This window comes from Bufo gargarizans, chromosome 4, assembly GCF_014858855.1.
Source record: "Bufo gargarizans isolate SCDJY-AF-19 chromosome 4, ASM1485885v1, whole genome shotgun sequence".
NCBI classification, from domain to species: Eukaryota; Metazoa; Chordata; class Amphibia; order Anura; family Bufonidae; genus Bufo; species Bufo gargarizans.
In genome coordinates, this window is record NC_058083.1 from 211,111,026 (window position 1) to 211,133,027 (window position 22,002).

General features: G+C 44.5%; 1 protein-coding gene across 1 annotated transcript in view; it reads right to left on the reverse strand.

Annotated features, from left to right (window-relative positions):
• LOC122936381 (probable cation-transporting ATPase 13A5) overlaps positions 1-22,002 on the reverse strand; it is a 652,597-nt gene that overhangs the window by 264,670 nt on the left and 365,925 nt on the right. The window contains exons 14-18 of the mRNA XM_044292565.1: positions 21,000-21,153; positions 20,834-20,908; positions 17,698-17,854; positions 3,525-3,642; positions 148-272 (exon numbers count right to left, since the gene is read on the reverse strand). Of these exons, the coding sequence (XP_044148500.1) occupies positions 148-272; positions 3,525-3,642; positions 17,698-17,854; positions 20,834-20,908; positions 21,000-21,153 (629 nt within the window). The remainder of the gene's footprint in view (positions 1-147; positions 273-3,524; positions 3,643-17,697; positions 17,855-20,833; positions 20,909-20,999; positions 21,154-22,002) is intronic.

Genomic DNA, 22,002 nt, shown 5'->3' on the forward strand with positions numbered 1-22,002 from the left:
ATCTTGGATGTGTTAGCATGCTTATGAATCCGTGTCATCATTATTAGTAAACTGTCATTACTTAGGAAACTTTCCAAGACATCAAAAATAAGACGCCTTTAACAAATGCAATATTTTTACAACAAAATTATCCTATGTCACCCATACCTGTGACCATAACTGTTCTTATGTTTGCAGATTTAAGCTCATGAAGAACTGGTTTTGTTTCAGACTTGATTCTATTTTCCATGATCAAAAAACCAAGAAAATGAAGTTCATTCTCCACTTCTTCTCTGGAAATTAAAAAAAAAAAATGTCTTAAAGCATACAAGAACTTTGGGGGACATTTAATATTACACTTTTATTGCTGATTTCTCCTGTAACTTCTTCTGACACATTCCATTCTGAGGCAGACAAGGTAGTGGAGGATTATCGCTTTGCCAAGTCTCATCCTGTCTTTGTTTTAGAGAGTGAAGATGAGCCACAAACCCATTTAGCTCCGTTCACCAAATGGATTGGCTGCAGTGCAAGTCACATCAGATAACATTCTGTGTTAACCACATGATTAGGCAAAGAAAATATAGGGTGTGTTTGCCCAACCAAAGTTTATAAAACCTACCTAGTCATGTGGAAAGGAGGGTGGGTGGAGCTGTGTTTGGAGCCAGGGGATAACATCGAAACACAGATCCCTGGATAAGTTACAAGTTCATAATAGAATTGGGAAATTATGTGCAATCAGCCAGTATTAAAAAAGTCTGTTCCCTGCAGCATCTGAATATCAGTTTTATATCTTTAGTATGTCTGTAAGAAATTGGTCAAAAGAACAGTTGGTTGCCCTTCCCTTTGCCTCTTTAAACAGAATATGTCATCAGAAAAACAAACTATTGTTTAAAACATGTTTTTATATATAATATAAACATTTTTTCAAACTTTTTTGGTGATTTTTGTTTCAATTTTCCATGGCATTATCTATATTTTAAAGAGGTTTTCTTGGAGTAAAATATTGATGATGAGATAGATCATTAATATCTGTTTAGTGGGGCTAATACACCCGGCACCATCATGACCAGCTGTTTGAAGAGGCCACAGTGCCATATTGAAGGGTTTTTCCCATCTTGCTACTTCATCCTCAATTGCTGCCAGCTAGCTGTTCACTTCCTGTTTTTTTGCTGCTAAGGCTGGGCGGGCTTAGGCAGCTAGAGTGAAGGCTGGCCACGCCTCCTTATGACATCACACTGAGAACTCAGTCCTTGCGTGCTAGTTCATGTGAAGAGTATGACTCATCAGTTTGGCAGCCTGCAGTGTCTGTGAGGCCCCTCCCCCTGGTGGGGAATCAGAGTGCCATGTGAAGTGAGCTCAGTGTACAGTAACACCTGGCTGTTCTGCACAATTTTACACATAAAATCTCAGTCTGATCTTTTAAAAACCCATTCTGTGCATTAAAAACTATAATTCCATATTATACATTAGCTCAAAAGCTTGACCAACCCCCACCCACCAGCACTGATGCAGATTTGTTTCCATTGACGCTGTTCTCCAGTTGTGTATAAACCTTACACTATGTATCTTTATAGATGCATATACAGCTCAGCAACATGTGTCTTCTCCAGTCCCCTAACATCACTTTGGCTGAATGGCTTCCTATACAGCCCTGCTACATCTTTATTCTACTCCCCCGCTAGCACTGTGTCTGAAAAGCTTCATATACAGCTCTGCTTCATCTGTCTGTTTATCTCTTCAACCAGCACTGTGTCAGAACAGCAGCCTATTCAGCTCTGCTACATCAGTTTCTCTCCTCCACCAGCATTGATACCGACCCGCCACATATACAGCTCTGCTAATTCTGTCTATTCCCTTCCCGATTAGAACTGTGTCTGAACAGCAGCGTATTCAGCTCTACTACATCAGTTTCTCTCTTCCACCAGCATTGATGCTGACCTGCCGCATATACAGCCCTGCTACATCTGTCTATTCCCTTCCCCATTAGAACTGTGTCTGAACAGCAGCATATTCAGCTCTGCTACATCCATCAGCCCCCCATATGCCTCACAGCCCCCACATGCCTCACAGCCTCCATAGTGCCTCAAACAGCCCCCATAGTGCCTCCATCAGCCCCCATTGTGCCCCATTTTAAGTTGTGTCCCGGTCCTCCGCTGGCTCTCCAATGCTGTCCGGATGTCTCTTCTTTGTGCTGCGTTGGAGCCGCGGCACAAAGGAAGATTGATCAGCGCATGCGCGGCCGCCCGACGTGCGTGCTTCCTGAAAGGAAGAGAGGCCGGCCACTGGAACACTATGAGTGAGCTCTGCACAAGCACGGCCCATGGATGCGGCAGGCGATCGGTGGCCGTTTCCATGGGCAGCGAATATAAACAATAGAATGTGATTTTTCTATTTTAGAAAACAATAGGATTTAAAAAATGCATCATATTTAGAGAAAGGCTCAATGGGGGGTATAGAATTGAATGAAACATGATGAACAAGATGGGAATACCCCTCTAAGCTCTGCAACCTCCTCACAGCACACCAAGCACAGCGCCATACATTATATAGTTGCTGTGTTTGGTATTGCAGGCCATTCACTTGAATGGGGCTGAGCTGCATCTAGGCCATGTGATCAATAAATGTGAATTTCACAAAAATTCTATTTGGCTGCTTTGCCGAATTTCACAAAGAAATTTGCTTTGTGATTAATTACTTTGTCACAAAGCGTATTTCTTTGTAAGTAGTGGGCGCAATAACGGGGAACCGACACCCGTCACTGAACCCCTCAGATGGCGAGTTCATCGCCGAGATGAAAAATTAGGTTAATCAGTTAAAAAAATAAAAAAAAAATACTTACCTTATTCATTTGAGCACAAAGAGGCTGCCGCAGCCATCTTGATTGAGGATCCGTCACAAAATCTTGCACGGTGCATAATGATGTCATCATGCTGTCATGCATCACCGTGCATGAGATTTCACGTGGGATCTTCATTTAAGATGGCCATGGTGACCTCTTTGCGCTCAAATGGATAAGGTGAGTTTAACTGATTAACCCCTAAAAGCCCTCCTTTTTTATCGCAGATGCCGGGATCAGCGATAAACATGGCATCTGAGGGAAAATTGATTTGTTACCTCAAAGCACAAGGAAATTTGCAGCAAATCGAATTTTCCCTGAAAATCGGAACAAAGTCCACTTCGGATACATCAATTCACTCTAGTGATGTCAGTGGCCTAAGAAGAGTGGTCACCTGAGTGCCACAGCCTCTTCAAACAGGTGATCAGTGTGAGGGCCCAGAGACTGACCCTCTCAGATCAGATATTGATGTCCTATCCTGAGGACCTTAATATTTGCACAGATGTTGTCCAAAGCAACTGGCCCTTTTTTGTGGCTTGAGAGGGTTGTCTTTGGACCTTCCAAAGGAAGGAAAGCCAGGCACAGATTTGTAGGCTCTGCTACTAAACATCAGAGCATATATTGTATATCTGCAGCCTAAACAGCCAAACTTATAAAAAAATAAAAACATAAAAGACTGCACACATAAGGGTCACTTCAATCCACTTACCTTTTTAAACTGTTCATATTGTTATCGTCATTTGATTTGAAATCCTTATAAGCCATGCCTATGGCACGGTAACCTTGCATTGTATAATGGTCAAGGATGAAAGAAAAATTGTCTGGCACTGTACACAGAAAGAAAAAAAAAATCACATAGAATAGTCTGGACAATGTAAGAAGTGATTAATAATTGCATTGAATGTGCAGAAATACATTTGTCCTTTATTTAGGGTTTTGTAAATTCCAGAATTATACGATTTAAAGCATCTGTAGCTAGTCTGGATTTCCAAAGTATACGCAATTCTGTAAAACCTGAGAAGCAAATCCATCTCTAGCAGTCAATGATTTTAGAAATTCATCCCTCTACTGGACCATAGTTAATGGCATTGCTTACCTCTATGGCCTTTAATAAATATGCATTAAAATGTAACCCCCCATCAACATAAAGAAGAGGGTAATGTACATATACAAAACAATAATTAAACAGTGAGGATCAAGGCACTTATATAAGTATAGATATCCGTCCCTAAATGGAGACTATCCCTAATCCTGGCCCTCTGCTATCGGCCCTTCCTACAAATGGAATGGCCGCCCTGACAGCCCCTGTATTCCTGTAACCTCATGAATGCCCCTAGATGACCCTAGAAATGAGGCAGCCCACTGTAGGGGTATGGCCTAAAGCACTTTTGTTTGATGACCTAACATAAATGGCAAAAACAATAGTTTTTTTGTTTTTTGCTTATAGATACGAATAAAAAGATAAACCTCTTAGGCTACTTTCACACTTGCGTTCAGAGCAGACGGTTCAGTACGGATCCATCTGCATTATAATGTTAAAAAATGTCTAAGTGTGAAAGTAACCTCAGACGGATCCGTCCAGACTTTCAATGTAAAGTCAATGGGGGACGGATCCGTTTGAAGATTGAGCCATAGTGTGTCATCTTCAAACAGATCCGTCCCCATTGACTTACATTGTAAGCCTGGACGGATCCGCACGCCTCCGCACGGCCAGGCGGACACCCGGACGCTGCAAGCAGCGTTCAGGTGTCCGCCTGCTGAGCGGAGCGGAGGCTGAACGCTGCCAGACTGATGCATTCTGAGCGGATCCGCATCCACTCAGAATGCATTAGGGCAGTACGGATGCATTCGGGTCCGCTTGTGAGCCCCTTCAAACAGAGCTCACAAGCGGACACCCGAATGCTAGTGTGAAAGTAGCCTAAGTTTTACATACCGAGTTAAAACCATTAGAGCGGTTACAAGACTAAACAAGGGACAAACAAGTCCATGGTACTGAAGGAATTGACTACATATTCCAATTAGATGTTAAGTACCTAAAAGGTAAGAAGATAGATGCTCAGTGTATAATTCTTTGGTTGGCCTTTCACAAAAAACACATATAATCAATACTTTCATTAAGACCAGCAGGTGTAATGGTATTTAAAATGTAGATCCATTTAGACTCTTTCTGCCGCAGAATCCTATCAACGTCTCCACCTCTAATAGACTGCTTTATTGTCTCAATCATGGAGAACCGTAGTGATTGTATATTGCCTCCATGATGTAGTAAAACATGTCTAGAAAGTGGTTTGTCACGCTTATTGCGGATATCTCCCGCATGTTCAAGGATTCTCTTCTTGAACATCCTGCAGGTTTTACCAACATATTTATATCCACAATCACATTGGGCCAGGTACACAACCTGCACCATATTACAGTTTGCAAATGAACAAGTTGTATAGATGTGTCCCTGGCTTCTATCAGTGAAAGTATCCCTGGACCCCTATTGCCCATTTTCCACACTTAAAGGTCCCTGGTTTCGGGTTGGACAGCCACGTACTTTTGACTGGGGTTTTAAAGTGGCTATGTGCCAATGCATTCCCTATGCTGCGTTCCCTTCTAAAAGTTATTGCTGGGTAGTCTGGGAGAACTTTCTCCCAATCCGGGTCTACTTTTAATAATGACCAGTTTCTCCCCAAGATCTCGCAAACTTGTTGGGATGCGGTATCAAAGGTGGCAATAATCCTGATCACTCCTGATTAGGGTTGAGGGAACCCGAACTGTAAAGATCGGGTTCGTACTGAACGTTAGGATTTTTGGACCCCGTACCCGAACATTTCAGTAAAAGTTCGGGTTCGGTGTTCAGTGCTTTCTTGGCACTTTTTGAAAGGCTGACCATAGAAGCCATCACAGCCATGCCTACTAATGGCATGGCTGTGATTGGCCAGAGCAGCATGTGATCCAGGCTCTATATAAGCTTGAGTCACGTAGCGCTGCACATCACTTTGCTGTTACAAGTGTAGGGAGAGGATGCTGCTGGACTCGTGATTTCAGGGAGAGAATAGGAGAGAATCTAACTCAGCGATCTACAGAGAAATAGTTGTGTGGGTGCTTTTCCTGACCTGCAAGTGTTAAATTCAAGTTTAATATATACAGCTTTCATATTCTGTTACCAAAAAAACACTTTTTGGGCAATCTACAATATCTGGATTAGTCAGTGTGCAATTTAAGCTAGAAATACACCCATCATTTTCTGGGGGTTTAAAAACACACTTTTTTTGACAAAAAACACTATTTTCAGGCCTTGCAGCATCAGCACATGTGAAATTACAGGCTTTTATACTGCTGTCAAATTCAGTTGTTAAACAAACACTCGTTTGGGCCAAAAAAAATTAGTTGGCAGCCTTTGATGCAGATGTCATTGTGAGATAAACCCTTAATTCATTTGGGTTAGATTCAGAGATTTGAAATACCGCCATTTGGTGCACCAATATTGAATTCAGCCCTACACTGGTTCAGGCCCTGTGAGATACATCCTCTACATACAAGGGTTTGATTCAGGGTTTTGAAATACAGCCATTTTGTGCAAACAAATATTTAATTAAGGGCTACACTGGTTCAGACCGTGTGAGATACACCCTCTAGATACTGGGGTTTGATTCAGGCATTTGAAATACCGCTATTTGTTGCACCAATATTGAATTCAGGCCTACAGTCAGTCATGCCGTGTGAGATGCACCCTGTATATACAGGGCTTATATTCTGTCATTAAAATACACAATATTTCAGGCCTTGCAGCATAAACACGTTTGAAATTCCTGGGTTATATACTGCTGCCATATTGAGTTATTAAACAAACACCCGTTTGAGGCAAAATAAAAATTATTTGTCAGCCTTTAGTGCATATGTCATTGTGAAATACACCCTTAATACATTTGGGTTAGATTCAGAGATTTGAAAATACTGCCATTTAGTGCACAAATATTGAATTCAGGCCGAGTGAAATACACCCTTTTCATATAGGGGTTTGATTCAGGCATTAGAAGTACAGCCTTTTTGGGCAAATAAATATTAGTTCAGGCCTACACTGGTTCAGACAGTGTGAGATACACCCTCTACATACAGGGGTTAGATTCAGGCATTTGAAATACAGCCTTGTTGAGCAAAGAAATATTTAATTGAGGCCTACACTGGTTCAGGCCGTGTGAGATACACCCTCTAGATACTGGGGTTTGATTCAGGCATTTGAAATACCGCCATTTGGTGCACCAATATTGAATTCTGGTCTACGGTGGGTCAGGCCGTGTGAGATACACCCTGTATAGGGGCTTATATTCTGTCATTAATAAAACACAATTTTTGGAGCAAAATACACAATATTTCAGGCCTTGCAGCATAAACATGTCTGAAAATTTGTTGGTTATATACTGCTGCCATATTGAGTTATTAAGCAAACACCCGTTTTGGCAAAAAATGGTTATTTGTCAGCCTTTGCTGCATATGTGATTGTGAGATACACCCTTAATACATTTGGGTTAGATTCAGAGATTTTAAATACCGCCATTTTGTTGCACCAATATTGAATTGAGGCTTACAGTGGGTCAGGCCATGTGAGATACACCCTTTACATACAGGTTGTTGATTCAGGCATTTGAAATACAGCCATTGGAAATACAGACATTTTGGGCAAAGAAATCTTTAATTCAGGCCTACACTGGTTCAGACAGTGTGAGATACCCCCTCTACATACACGGGTTTGATTCAGGCATTTGAAATACAGCCATTTGCTGCACCAATATTGAATTCAGGCCTACACTGGTTCAGGCCGTGTGAGATACACCCTCTACGTAAAGGGGTTTGATTCAGACATTTGAAATAGAGCCATTTTGGGCAAATAAATATTTAATTCAGGCCTACACTGGTTCAGGCCCTGTGAGATACACCCTTTACATACAGAATTTTGATTAAGGCATTTGAAATACAGCTATTTTGGGCAAACAAATCTTTCATTGAGGCCTAGTCTGGTTCAGGACGTGTGAGATACACCCTTTACATACTGTCGTTCTATTCTACTATTAATTAAACACCCATTTAGGGCAAGATCCTAAATTGGAGAAATATGAGGAGAGCGTCAAATAAGGGACGTGGCCCAAGTCGTGGTGCTGCTGGTGGAGCTCCTGTTGCAGGGAGAGGACGTGGTCGATCTGTGCCAGCTACACGCACAAGTGAAACCCCTTCCTCAGGTGTGAGTATGCGACAAAACCTGCAGCTGTATTTGGTCAGGCCTAATGCTGCTCTACGAATGGTGAGGCCTGAACAAGTACAGGCGATAGTAGATTGGGTTGCTGACAGTGGATACAGTTCCTTCAGATTGTCTCCCACCCAGTCTCCTGCTGAAAGACCACAGGTGCCAATTGCCGGGGCTTTCGAAAGTGTGCAGACCGACAAGGAAGGCAGGGGTGAATACTGGGTGGAAGATGATGTGGAGGACGATGAGGTCCTTGACCCCACATGGAATTAAGGTCATGCGAATGACCTATGTAGTTCGGAAGAAGAGGCGGTGGTCGCACAGAGCCACCAGCACAGCAGAAGAGGGAGCAGGGTGCAAAACCTGAGCTGCCGTCCTCTAGAAAGTAAGCCGGCTACTGCCCTCCACAGTAAGGGACTGAGCACACCAAAGACAGCTCCAAGTAGTTCCCTGGCGTGGCAGTTCTTCAGACAATGTGCTGACGACAAGACACGGGTAGTTTGCACGCTGTGCAATCAGAGCCTGAAGCAAATAATTAACATTCTGAACCTTAGCACAACCTGCATGACCAGGCATTTAAGTGCAAAGCACGAGCAGCAGTGGAGTAGACACCACAAAAACCAAGAAAGGTCTCTGGCTCCTCCTGCTTCCTCTTCTGCTGCAGTCTTGGCCTCTTCATCCACTTCTGGAGTGACAGTGCCACCTACCACCCCGCAAACAGAGGATCTTCCAGCAACACCACCACCTGGGTCACCAAGCATCTCCATAATGTCCCACGGAAGCGTTCAGCTCTCCGTCTCCTAAACCTTGGCGAGAAAGCGTAAATTCCCACCTAGCCACCCTCGATCTCTGGCCCTGGATGCCACAATTTCTAAACTACTGGCCTTTGAAATGTTGCCATTCCGGCCTGTGGAGACAGACAGCTTCAAACAGCTCATGTTGCTTTCTGTCCCACAGTATGTCATTCCCAGCCGCATATACTTCTCCAGGAGAGCCGTGCCTTCCCTGCACAACCAACTTCTGGATTAAATCAAGTGTGCACTGCGCAATGCCATCTGTGGCAAGGTCCACCTAACCACAGATATATGGACCAGTAAGCACGGCCAGGGACGCTATATCTCCCTAACTGCGCACTGGGTAAATGTAGTGGCGGCTGGTTCCCAGGGGGAGAGCAGTTTGGCGCACGTCCTTCCGCCAGCAAGGATCGCAGGGCATCATTCTTTGCCTCCTGTTGCCTCCTCCTCCTACTCGGCTTCCTCCTCCTCTTCCACCACCTCATCTGGTCAGCGACAGACCTTCACCACCAACTTCAGCACAGCCAGGAGTAAACGTCAGCAGGCCTTTCTGAAACGAATGTGTTTGGAGGACAGGCCCCACACCGCGCAGGAGTTGTGGCGGGGTATAGAACAACATACCGATGAGAGGTTGCTGCCAGTGAGCCTCAAGCCCGGCCTGGTGGTGTGCGATAATAGGCAAAATCTCGTTGCAGCTCTGGGAATAGCCGTTTTGACGCACATCCCTTGCCTGGCACATGTGCTGAATTTGGTGGTGCAGAAATTAATTCACAACTACCCCTAGATGTCTGTGCTGTTGCATAAAATGCAGGCCGTCTGTGCGCGCTTTTGGCATTCTCATCCTGCCGCCGCTCGCCTATCTGCGCTACAGCATAACTTCGGCCTTCCCGTTCACCGCCTCATATGCGACGTGCCCACCAGGTGGAACTCTCTTCTGCTTGTTGCCTGTCCTTAGCAGTGGTTTTCTAGCAGATATTCTACCATGAAGGCCTGATTCACACAGTCTCCTCTTAACAGTTGTTCTAGAGATGTGTCTGCTGCTAGAACTCTGTGTGGCATTGACCTGGTCTCTAATCTGAGCTGCTGTTAACCTGCGATTTCTGAGGCTGATGACTCGGATGAACTTATCCTCCGCAGCAGAGGTGACTCTTGGTCTTCCTTTCCTGGGGCGGCCCACATGTGAGCCAGTTTCTTTGTAGCGCTTGATGGTTTGTGTGACTGCACTTGGGGACACTTTCAAAGTTTTCCCAATTTTTCGGACTGACTGACCTTCATTTCTTAAAGTAATGATGGCCAGTCTATTAAGTAGGACTATCAGCTGTGTATCCACCTGACTTCTCCACAACGCAACTGATGGTCCCAACCCCATTTATAAGACAAGAAATCCCACTTATTAAACCAGACAGGGCACACCTGTGAAGTGAAAACCATTTCAGGTGACTACCTCTTGAAGCTCATCAAGAGAATGCCAAGAGTGTGCAAAGCAGTAATCAAAGCAAAAGGTGGCTACTTTGAAGAACCTAGAATATGACATATTTTCAGTTGTTTCACACTTTTTTGTTATGTATATAATTCCACATGTGTTAATTCATAGTTTTGATGCCTTCAGTGTGAATCTGTGTCATGGAACCATGAACCAGACGTACAATAAGAGATAAGTGAAAATAAGATGGCTTTATTAAATCAAGCTGTAAGGCAAAAGTCCAAGCGGATGGCTAAACCGAAGCAGGGTCTTGCGAAGCCAGAGGTCAGGAACCAGAAGGGTAGTCAGACGAAGCCTGGATCAGGAACCAGCAGGGTAGTCAGACGAAGCCAGGATCAGGAACCAGCAGGGTAGTCAGACGAAGCCAGGATCAGGAACCAGAAGCAGCAGCAGTCTTAGAAGCATGTGAACACAGGAGGACCAAGCAGGGAACTGAAGCCACAGACCTCCTATATATATGAGCTAGGCATCCAACTCCTCCCAGTGGGAAGGAGAAGCCGCAGGGTGGGAGGCTACAAGAAACCCAGAAACCAAGATGGCCGCCAGCACATGTCAAACGAAGGAGAACAGCAAGAAGGTAAGACCATGACAATCTGCAATTTTCATAGTCATGAAAATAAAGAAAACTCTTTGAATGAGAAGGTTTGTCCAAACTTTTGGTCTGTACTGTATGTTAGTAAAACCTGCAGGATGTTCAAGAAGAGAATCCTTGAACATGCGGGAGATATCCGCAATAAGCGTGACAAACCACTTTCTAGACATGTTTTACTACATCATGGAGGCAATATACGATCAATACGGTTCTCCATGATTGAGACAATAAAGCAGTCTATTAGAGGTGGAGACTTTGATAGGATTCTGCGGCAGAAAGAGTCTAAATGGATTTACATTTTAAATACCGTTACACCTGCTGGTCTTAATGAAAGTATTGATTATATGTGTTTTTTGTGAACAGCCAACCAAAGAATTATACAACGAACATCTATCTTCTTACCTTTTAGGTAAATGACATCTACTGGGAATATGTAGTCAAATCCTTCAGTACCATGGACTTGTTTGCCCTTTGTTTAGTCTTGTAACCTTTCTAATGGTTTTAACTCGGTATGTAAAACATAGAGGTTTATCTTTTTATTTGTATCTATAAGTAAAAGTAAAAAATATATATTTTTTGGGGGCATTTATGTTAGGTCATAAAACAAATGCGCTTTAGGCCATACTATTACCTTGGGCCGCATCGTTTCTAGGGTCATCTAGGGTCATTCAGGAGATTCCTGAATACGGGATCGCCCCTGTCGGGGTGGCCATTCCGTTTTTTAGTAAGGGTCGATAGCAGAGGGCCAGGATTAGGGATAGTTTCCATTTAGGGCCAGATATATATACTTATATAAGTGCCCTAATCCTCACTGTCTAATTATTATTTTGTATATGTACAATAATCAGTTACATTTCAATGCATATTTATTTAAGGCTACGTTTCAATTGGGTGGTAGTCTGTGAATTTCTCTAGTATATATACTGCCTGTAGTAACTGTAACCTCTGACGGGTTATAGTTAGAGTTGAGCGAACACCTGGATGTTCGGGTTCGAGAAGTTCGGCCGAACTTCCTGGAAATGTTCGGGTTCGGGATCCGAACCCGACCCGAACTTCGTCCCGAACCCGAACCCCATTGAAGTCAATGGGGACCCGAACTTTTCGGCACTAAAAAGGCTAGAGGGCTGGAAAGGGCTAGAGGGCTGCAAAAGGCAGCAACATGTGGGTAAATCCCCTGCAAACAAATGTGGATAGGGAAATGAAATAAAATAAAAATAAAATAAATAAAAATTAACCAATATCAATTGGAGAGAGGTCCAATAGCAGAGAATCTGGCTTCACGTCACCCACCCCTGTAACAGTTCATTGTCATATATTTAGGCCCCAGCACCCAGGCAGAGGAGAGAGGTCCCATAACAGAGAATCTGGCTTCATGTCAGCAGAGAATCAGTCTTCATGTCATAGCAGAGAATCAGGCTTCACGTCACCTAACATTGGAACAGTCCATTGTCAGATATTTAAGCCCAGGCACCCAGGCAGAGGAGAGAGGTCCCATAACAGAGAATCTGGCTTCATGTCAGCAGAGAATCAGTCTTCATGTCATAGCAGAGAATCAGGCTTCACGTCACCCAACACTGGAACAGTCCATTGTCAGATATTTAGGCCCCGGCACCCAGGCAGAGGAGAGAGGTCCCGTAACAGAGAATCTGGCTTCATGTCAGCAGAGAATCAGTCTTCATGTCATAGCAGAGAATCATGCTTCACGTCACCCAACACTGGAACAGTCCATTGTCAGATATTTAGGCCCCGGCACCCAGACAGAGGAGAGGTTCATTCAACTTTGGGTTGCCTCGCAATATAATGGTAAAATGAAAATAAAAATAGGATTGAATGAGGAAGTGCCCTGGAGTACAATAATATATGGTTAAGGGGAGGTAGTTAATGTCTAATCTGCACAAGGGATGGACAGGTCCTGTGGAATCCATGCCTGGTTCATTTTTATGAACGTCAGCTTGTCCACATTGGCTGTAGATAGACAGCTGCGTTTGTCTGTAATGACGCCCCCTGCCGTGCTGAATACACGTTCAGACAAAACGCTGGCCGCCGGGCAGGCCAGCACCTTCAAGGCATAAAAGGCTAGCTCTGGCCACGTGGACAATTTAGAGACCCAGAAGATGAATGGGGCCGAACCATCAGTCAGTACGTGGAGGGGTGTGCACACGTACTGTTCCACCATGTTAGTGAAATGTTGCCTCCTGCTAACACGTTGCGTATCAGGTGGTGGTGCAGTTAGCTGTGGCGTGTTGACAAAACTTTTCCACATCTCTGCCATGCTAACCCTGCCCTCAGAGGAGCTGGCCGTGACACAGCTGCCTTAGCGACCTCTTGCTCCTCCTCTGCCTTGGCCTTGGGCTTCCACTTGTTCCCCTGTGACATTTGGGAATGCTTTCAGTAGCGCGTCTACCAACGTGCGCATCTTCCTATCACGCTTCAGTGCAGGAAGTAAGGTGGGCACATTGTCTTTGTACAGTGGATCCAGCAGGGTGGCAACCCAGTAGTCCGCACACGTTAAAATGTGGGCAACTCTGCTGTCGTTGCAAAGGCACTCCAGCATGTAGTCGCTCATATGTGCCAGGCTGCCCAGAGGTAAGGACAAGCTGTCCTCTGTGGGAGGAGTATCGTCATCGTCCTGCGTTTCCCCCCAGCCACGCACCAGTTATGGGCCCGAGCTGCGTTGGGTGCCACCCCGCTGTGACCATGCTTCATCCTCATCCTCCTCCACCTCCTCGTCATCCTCGTCCTCCTTGTCCTCCAGTAGTGGGCCCTGGCTGGCCACATTTGTACCTGGCCTCTGCTGTTGCAAAAAACCTCCCTCTGAGTCACTTCGAAGAGACTGGCCTGAAAGTTCTAAAAATGACCCCTCTTCCTCCTCCTCCTCCTCCTCCTGGGCCACCTCCTCTACCATCATCGCCCTAAGTGTTTTCTCAAGAAGACATAGAAGTGGTATTGTAACGCTGATAACGGCGTCATCGCCACAGGCCATGTTGGTGAAGTACTCGAAACAGCGAAACAGGGCACACAGGTCTCGCATGGAGGCCCAGTCATTGGCGGTGAAGTGGTGCTGTTCCGCAGTGCGACTGACCCGTGCGTGCTGCAGCTGAAACTCCACTATGGCCTGCTGCTGCTCGCACAGTCTGTTCAGCATGTGCAAGGTGGAGTTCCACCTGGTGGGCACGTCGCATATGAGGCGGTGAGCGGGAAGGCCGAAGTTACGCTGTAGCGCAGACAGGCGTTGTGAATGAACTTCTGCACTACCAAATTCAGCACATGCGCCAGGCAAGGGATGTGCGTCAAACCGGCTATTCCCAGAGCTGCAACGAGATTTCGCCCATTATCTCACACCACCAGGCCGGGCTTGAGGCTCACCGGCAGCAACCACTCGTCGGTTTGTTGTTCTATACCCCGCCACAACTCCTGTGTGGTGTGGGGCCTGTCCCCCAAACATATGAGTTTCAGAATGGCCTGCTGAAGTTTACCCCGGCTGTGCTGAAGTTGGTGGTGAAGGTGTGTGGCTGACTGGATGAGCAGGTGGTGGAAGAGGAGGAGGAAGCCGAGTAGGAGGAGGAGGCAACAGGAGGCAAAGAATGTTGCCCTGCGATCCTTTGCTGGCAGAAGGACGTGCGCCAAACAGCTCTCCGCCTGGGGCCCAGCCGCCACTACATTTACCCAGTGTGCAGTTAGGGAGATATAGCGTCCCTGGCCGTGCTTACTGGTCCACGTATCTGTGGTTAGGTGGACCTTGCCACAGATGGCGTTGCGCAGTGCACACTTGATTTTATCGGATACTTGGCTGTCCAGAGAAGGCACGGCTCTCTTGGAGAAGTAGTGCCGGCTGGGAACAACATACTGTGGGACAGCAAACGACATGAGCTGTTTGAAGCTGTCTGTGTCCACCAGCCTAAATGACAGCATTTCATAAGCCAGTAGTTTAGAAATGCTGGCATTCAGGGCCAGGGATCGAGGGTGGCTAGGTGGGAATTTACACTTTCTCTCAAATGTTTGTGAGATGGAGAGCTGAACGCTGCCGTGTGACATGGTTGAGATGCTTGGTGACGCAGGTGGTGGTGTTGGTGGTACATCCCATGTTTACTGGGTGGCAGGTGCCAACGTTCCTCCAGAGGCGGAGGAAGAGGCCGAGGCGGCGGCAGCAGCAGAAGAGGCCGAGGCGGCAGCAGCAGAAGAGGTAGCAGGGGGATCCTGAGTGACTTCCTTGTTTTTAAGGTGTTTACTCCACTGCAGTTCATGCTTTGCATGCAGGTGCCTAGTCATGCAGGTTGTGCTAAGGTTCAGAACGTTAATGCCTCGCTTCAGGCTCTGATGGCACAGCGTACAAACCACTCGGGTCTTGTCGTCAGCACATTGTTTGAAGAAGTGCCATGCCAGGGAACTCCTTGAAGCTGCCTTTGGGGTGCTTGGTCCCAGATAGCGGTGGTCAGTAGCAGGCGGAATCTCTTGGCGGCGGGTGTTCTGCTTTTGCCCACTGCTCCCTCTTTTGCTACGCTGTTGGCTCGGTCTCACCATTGCCTCTTCCTCCGAACTGTGAAAGTCAGTGGCACGACCTTCATTCCATGTGGGGTCTAGGACCTCATCGTCCCCTGCATCGTCTTCCACCCAGTCTTGATCCCTGACCTCCTGTTCAGTCTGCACACTGCAGAAAGACGCAGCAGTTGGCACCTGTGTTTCGTCATCATCAGAGACGTGCTGAGGTGGTATTCCCATGTTCTCATCATCAGGAAACATAAGTGGTTGTGCGTCAGTGCATTCTATGTCTTCCACCGCTGGGGAAGGGCTAGGTGGATTCCCTTGGGAAACCCTGCCAGCGGAGTCTTCAAACAGCTTAAGAGACTGCTGCATAACTTGAGACAGTTCCCTGGTATGCATGGGAGTGATGTGACAGACTGATGGGCTTGGTTTTCAGGCGCCATCTGTGCGCTTTCTGCAGAAGACTGGGTGGGAGATAATGTGAACATGCTGGCCACCCAATTGACTAATGCCTGTACCTGCTCAGGCCTTACCATCCTTAGAACGGCATTGGGCCCCACCAAATATCGCTGTAAATTATGGCGGCTACTGGGACCTGAGGTAGTTGGTACACTAGGACGTGTGGCTGTGGCAGAACGCCCCCGTCCTCTCCCAGCACCAGAGGGTCCACTAACACCACCACGACCATGTCCGTGTCCGCGTCCCTTGCTAGATGTTTTCCTCATTGTTACCGTTTACCACAATAACAAAAATATTATTTGGCCCAATGTATTGAATTCAAATTCAGGCCTTTTTTTACAGACACCTAACACTATCTGGCTATCTATTTAGGTACCGTATTACATTAATAAAGGCACAGCAGTAACGACAGATTGAGATGAATATAAATTTGAGGCCTATTATTTAGGCGCTGGGTGACAGGTATACGTTTACAGACAGAATTAGACTTGGAATTGCACAGTAGCGTGTGTGTGAAGTTATTGAGAATGACCCTATCTGCACCTTGAATCTAATATACCCTTTTAGGGATAGATTTAAAGTAGGCCTGATACAGCAGAAACCACTAAATTAGAGAATTGCTAAATTGGGAATTGTATTTCAACCCAGAACAAAAACTGTGCTTTGACGGACACTAAATAACTTTCCTAGCCACAGCAATAACCCCAGAATTAGATGAATATAAATTTGAGGCCTATTATTTAGGCGCTGGGTGACAGGTATACGTTTACACACAGAATTAGACTTGGAATTGCATAGTAGCGTGTGTGTGAAGTTATTGAGAATGAACCTATCTACACCTTGAATCTTATATACCCTTTTAATGAATATATTTAAAGTAGCCCTGATACAGCAGAAACCACTAATTTAGGAAATTGCTAAGTTGGGAATTGTATTTCAACCCTGAACAAAAATATATCCTTTGCCGGACAGCAGACAGTATTACAATTGGCTGGCCCAGCTGAAACACCAGATTTAGGGTACTGCTATTTTGGCAATTGTATTTCACCCCTCAATAAAATAGCAAGCACAGCCAAAAAATAACCACACTATTGATGGTTAAATGCACTTGGTGACAGCTTGCCCCTGATGTAGGATATTGCCAAAAAATAACCACACTATTGATGGTTAAATGCACTTGGTGACAGCTTTCCCCTGATGTAGGATATTGCCAAAAAATAACCACACTATTGATGGTTAAATGTACTTGGTGGCAGCTTGTGCTGGCGCACCACAAGACACAGAATGGCCGTCAATCACCCCAGAAAAAAGTGACTGAAAAACGCTCTGGGCAGCCTAAAAACAGTGAGCAATTGAATAGCAGCAGTTCAATGATCCACAGCTGTAGATCGATCACTGAATTAAGTCATTTGGAGGAGTTTGCCTAATCTCGCCCAAACGTCGCAGCTGCAACCTCTCCCTACACTGATCAGAGCAGAGTGACGTGCGGCGCTACGTGACTCCAGCTTAAATAGAGGCTGGGTCACATGTTGCACTGGCCAATCACAGCCATGCCAATAGTAGGCATGGCTGTGACGGCCTCTTGTGGCAAGTAGTATGACGCTTGTTGATTGGCTGCTTTGCAGCCTTTCAAAAAGCGCCAAGAAAGCGGCGAACACCGAACCCGAACCCGGACTTTAACGAAAATGTTCAGGTCCGTGTCACGGACACCTCAAAATTCGGTACGAATCCGAAATATACAGTTCGGGTTCGCTCATCCCTAGTTATAGTCTTAGCTGTGATTTTCTCTATGGCAGGTATACAAATAAACAAGAGTTTACAGAAATTGCATTTTTTTTAAAATACCTGTTTCTTTCCTGCAAAATTGAATTATCACCTCTGGAGCTCCTTTCATAAAAACCCAGAATTTTAATTCCTCTATTGTTTTAGTAATAACAGTCATGCGTTGAAGACTTGAAGAGAAGGGGAACTGGTAAAAAATACAGAATCCCTTGACTGGTACCTATCAAAGAAGAAGAAAAAAACACAGGTAAACCATTACATTATATCCTATGCACTGCGTTCAACAATTTACCAGATCTATTACATGCTGTAATGGTCTCAGTGTTGTTCGCCGTGACACGTTTGCTCTGCATGCTGGTTGCCAGGGGCAATGTGTTGTTTATTCAGCATGTGTGTGAACAGACCCTTATATCCTGGTGCTGAAGGGGTTAACTCTCTGGCTAGGTGTGTTCTGGGTGTGACCTCATGGCTCTACTTATTCTGGTGCTCTGAGCAAGTGGCCAGTTGTCCTGAAGCCTTGGTGTGTGCTGGAGTTATGCTCCTGTCCTGGTTAGTCCATCTGTTCAGTGGGAGGGCCACCTAGTTAGACATTGATGTCTCCTTTATGTCTTCTTCCTTACCTTCCCTATTCTATGTGTGGTGTGGGTTATGTTCAGGGTTGGTGTTATGTCTAGCTTGGTGTTCTATGTCTAGTCTGTGTTTGGTGTTTGTTGTCCAGCATGGTTGCTAGACATTCCCCTGTCTGTCTGAACCTTCAGTGAGAGGGCCTCAGGGTTCGCCAGAGAGGGAATTACAAGTCTGTGTGCAGATCTGCCTTGGGTTGCCATGCATCCTGTCTGCATGCGGGTCCAGGCAATAACTAGTGTGCTGGATACCTGTGTGTGTTGTTGGTGTGTGGGCTCCAGTACATATGCATGGGTTCCAGTCATTGTGGCTGCGGCAGGTAAGTTTGTTGTTCTGTGTTCTTACCTGCCGATCCAGTAGCTGTTCACAGTCTTCTCTTGTGCCTGCGTCTAGGCCTGTTGAGACTCCTGTTCTTCCGTATCTTTGAGGAACAGGTTGTCTCAAGCCCTTTCATTATCCATAGGGCTGTTCAGGGATTCCAGGGTCTGAGGTTCCTGGGTATGAGCCATCCTACCATCTGGGTCCGCTCATACTTATAGGACTCAGGGCCAGGATTAGGGTGGCTTTAGGAGGTGACCTGCTCCCGTATCCCATCTCCAGGCCTAGTTGCCATCCTATTCACCCTTTTATGTTCGGTGGGGAGTTTCCCCCACTCCCCACCGTGACACATACTTAGATTTAGCAGCACATACTTTAGATTTAAACAGATTGATTATTGCAGTTGCCTTGGACAATATCTGTCCAAATATTAATGTCCTCAGGATAGGTCATCAATATTAGATCATCAGGAGGCCGATACGAGTGCTGGTTGTCGATCAGCTGAGCACTGTAGCCTTCTTGCAGCTTACCAAGCACAGCCCCATCCGTTGGATAGAAGCTGTGCTTAGTATTGTAGCTCACCCAATTCACTTGAATGTGACTTAGCTGAGTGTAAGCTATCTGAATGATGACCATCACCCCAATGGCTTAGGGAGAGGCCACAGTGGTCACTTAAGCTGTGCCAGGAGTTGGAACTTTGCTGATCTGATCTTAACCTATGCTGAGGATAGGTCATCAATATCAAAGACTCGGAAAACCCATTTAATTTCCAAAAATAACCCACACACCTGATTATATAGGGGAAAATTGATTTTCAGCCTAGGGTAGTAGAAGATCTTCATAGACATAGGCACAGGCCAAAAATGCACATTGTTGTTTCTACCAAAAGCATTTTATTTGTATTCTATTTTGCATGCATAAGCAAAATAATTTGTGATACCTTATACTTGGATTTGCTGTTTTTACACTATGCTGTTAATACAGCAACATTTATATGTGGACTGTCAGATTATTTGTATATGCACATACATCTCAACAGTGTACAGTACATTAATGGTGCTATGAACACATGTTGGGATTAAAAGCCATAATCAGAGTTTTCTCTAATTCTGGCTCTTGCCATACATTGGCAATTTATAGTTGTTGCAAAGAACTCAAGAATAAGGGTCTCCTTTAGTCTCTATGACATCTAGGACTCATGGTTTTCAGGGATAGTCCTGGGTTAGGGTGCTGCTCCACATAGTTATGTGTTTTTAGGGCTAAAGAAAAGCCTAAAAATGCCCGACTCGCTTAGCATTTTTGCACATAGAGTGTGTTTTAGCCCCTGTCGCTACTTCTGTACAGGAGTATGCAGAAAATCCAATGGGGCACATATCACATGCAAAAGAACATTAATAAATTCCAACAAACAATGCACATGCATCTTTTGAGAGCTACTAAAAAAGCCAAAAATATATAAGGCCTTTGGAACAAAAAAACAGGGCATGGTGCAATATAAAAAAACTTCAAATATCTGCAGCATGCCATCTGTTTGTATGATTCCACACCTTCTGCAGAGTGGCTTTCCCCATAGACTATAAAAGGGGTTGTTACAGTAACATATACAGAAAGTCTGCACCAAAATCCACACCAAAAAACAAATAAAAAAGCAATTTTTTTTTGTAAATTTTCTGCTTACAATTCTGCACTGTGTACAAGTACACTTATGGTCACAAAACTACCAATACAATTCCAGGGTACTCAAAGAATATTTGCAATCACAATTCAGTGTTTTAATTGCACACACAATTTACATCCAATCAATTATATAATATTAGTACAGACACTCAGTATCAGATGTTTGGGCCCTGTTGGATCTTTATCAGTGAGTCTATAGCTGGAGGACACAATAAAATGTGAGCTTGTATAGCAGAAATCCTGTTGATAGGTAAGTGGAAAATAATTGTAGTATTTAATCTCTGTTCAGCGCTATAGTTTCCATTTATAATGGAAGTCATAATGCTGTGCCAGATACAGTCTACACTAGGATTAAAATGGTGCTGGTGGACCCCACTTACTCATAATGGGGATTGTGAGGGTTTATTTGAAGTTTCTGTGTTTTTGAAGGTGAGAATGCTGCTGCATGCCGGGCTGTTCTTGCCAATAAAACTAAAGTGGGCAGAACATTTTATGGAACTTTTGATGGAAAGGAAAAATCAAGATGTAAACATTACAAAAATTACCAAATAATTTTCATCTAACTTTTACAAAAACGTACATTTAATGTCTGTGATCTTGGTGTGACAACAGAATATGAACTAGATTCCCCATGGACCTTGCATTCTTCAAGCTCCTAAGAAAGTTTGAAAATACAAAAAGACTAAGTAAATATTTTAGTATATTTTGAATCAAATTCCATGGCGAAATTAAGAGATAAATATTACCCAGCCTGTTCCTTCAAACATCTTCATGTCTAGTGGATCTCCATGTACTTTTCCATCCATTAAAACCAACGAATGACAACTGGCCATTGCTCCAATCAAAGGACTCCAGGGTAAAGTACACCCAGGTGTAATGGGCACTGCCTCCAGAAATCTGCTAGACAAAGGAATAATAAGTAATTGATAGGGAGAAATACTTGTTTTATGTAAATTAAAAAGATCTTTAACTTTCTAATATATTTGTAGCTCAGTCCTCATAATTTTGAAGATCTCCCTATACTGTCACTGATTGGAAACATTACTTTGTAAACCAGAATAAGCTCTAAATATGCAAAATAATAGATTTGTTCTAGATGTTCAGTAAACAGTATACTATTCTACTATACACATATTGCCAAAGGCACATGTGAAAATTTATGAAGCCCTGCACTCCAAAATTCTGGCGCCAAAAAGTCACAAAATACAGTTTTGCATCTTTTGGGCCTATTTGGCACATTTTGCATTTTTACACCACTCGCTCCAGTTTGAAAAAGTGGGCGGGAAAGTGGACATGGTTAGCCTGTTGAGAAGATTTAAAGGGGTTGTGCCACTAATATAAAAGCGGCATGCTCTGCTATTTTCGGCAGAAATGAATGGAGATGGCCACGCATGTGAGGTCCATTCTCTTTCTCTTGGCAGACTCCGTTTTAGAGATGGGTCCGGGTCCCAGTGGTGGGACCCACATCTATCAGACATTGGGGGCATATCCTAGCAATATGTTGCCAATGTATGAGATGACACAACCTCTTTAATGAGTAAAAAGTGAAAAAAATATATACAGGTCCTTCTAAAAAAATTAGCATATTGTGATAAAGTTCATTATTTTCTGTAATGTACTGATAAACATTAGACTTTCATATATTTTAGATTCATTACACACCAACGGAAGTAGTTCAAGCCTTTTATTGTTTTAATATTGATGATTTTGGCATACAGCTCATGAAAACCCGAATTTCCTATCTAAAAA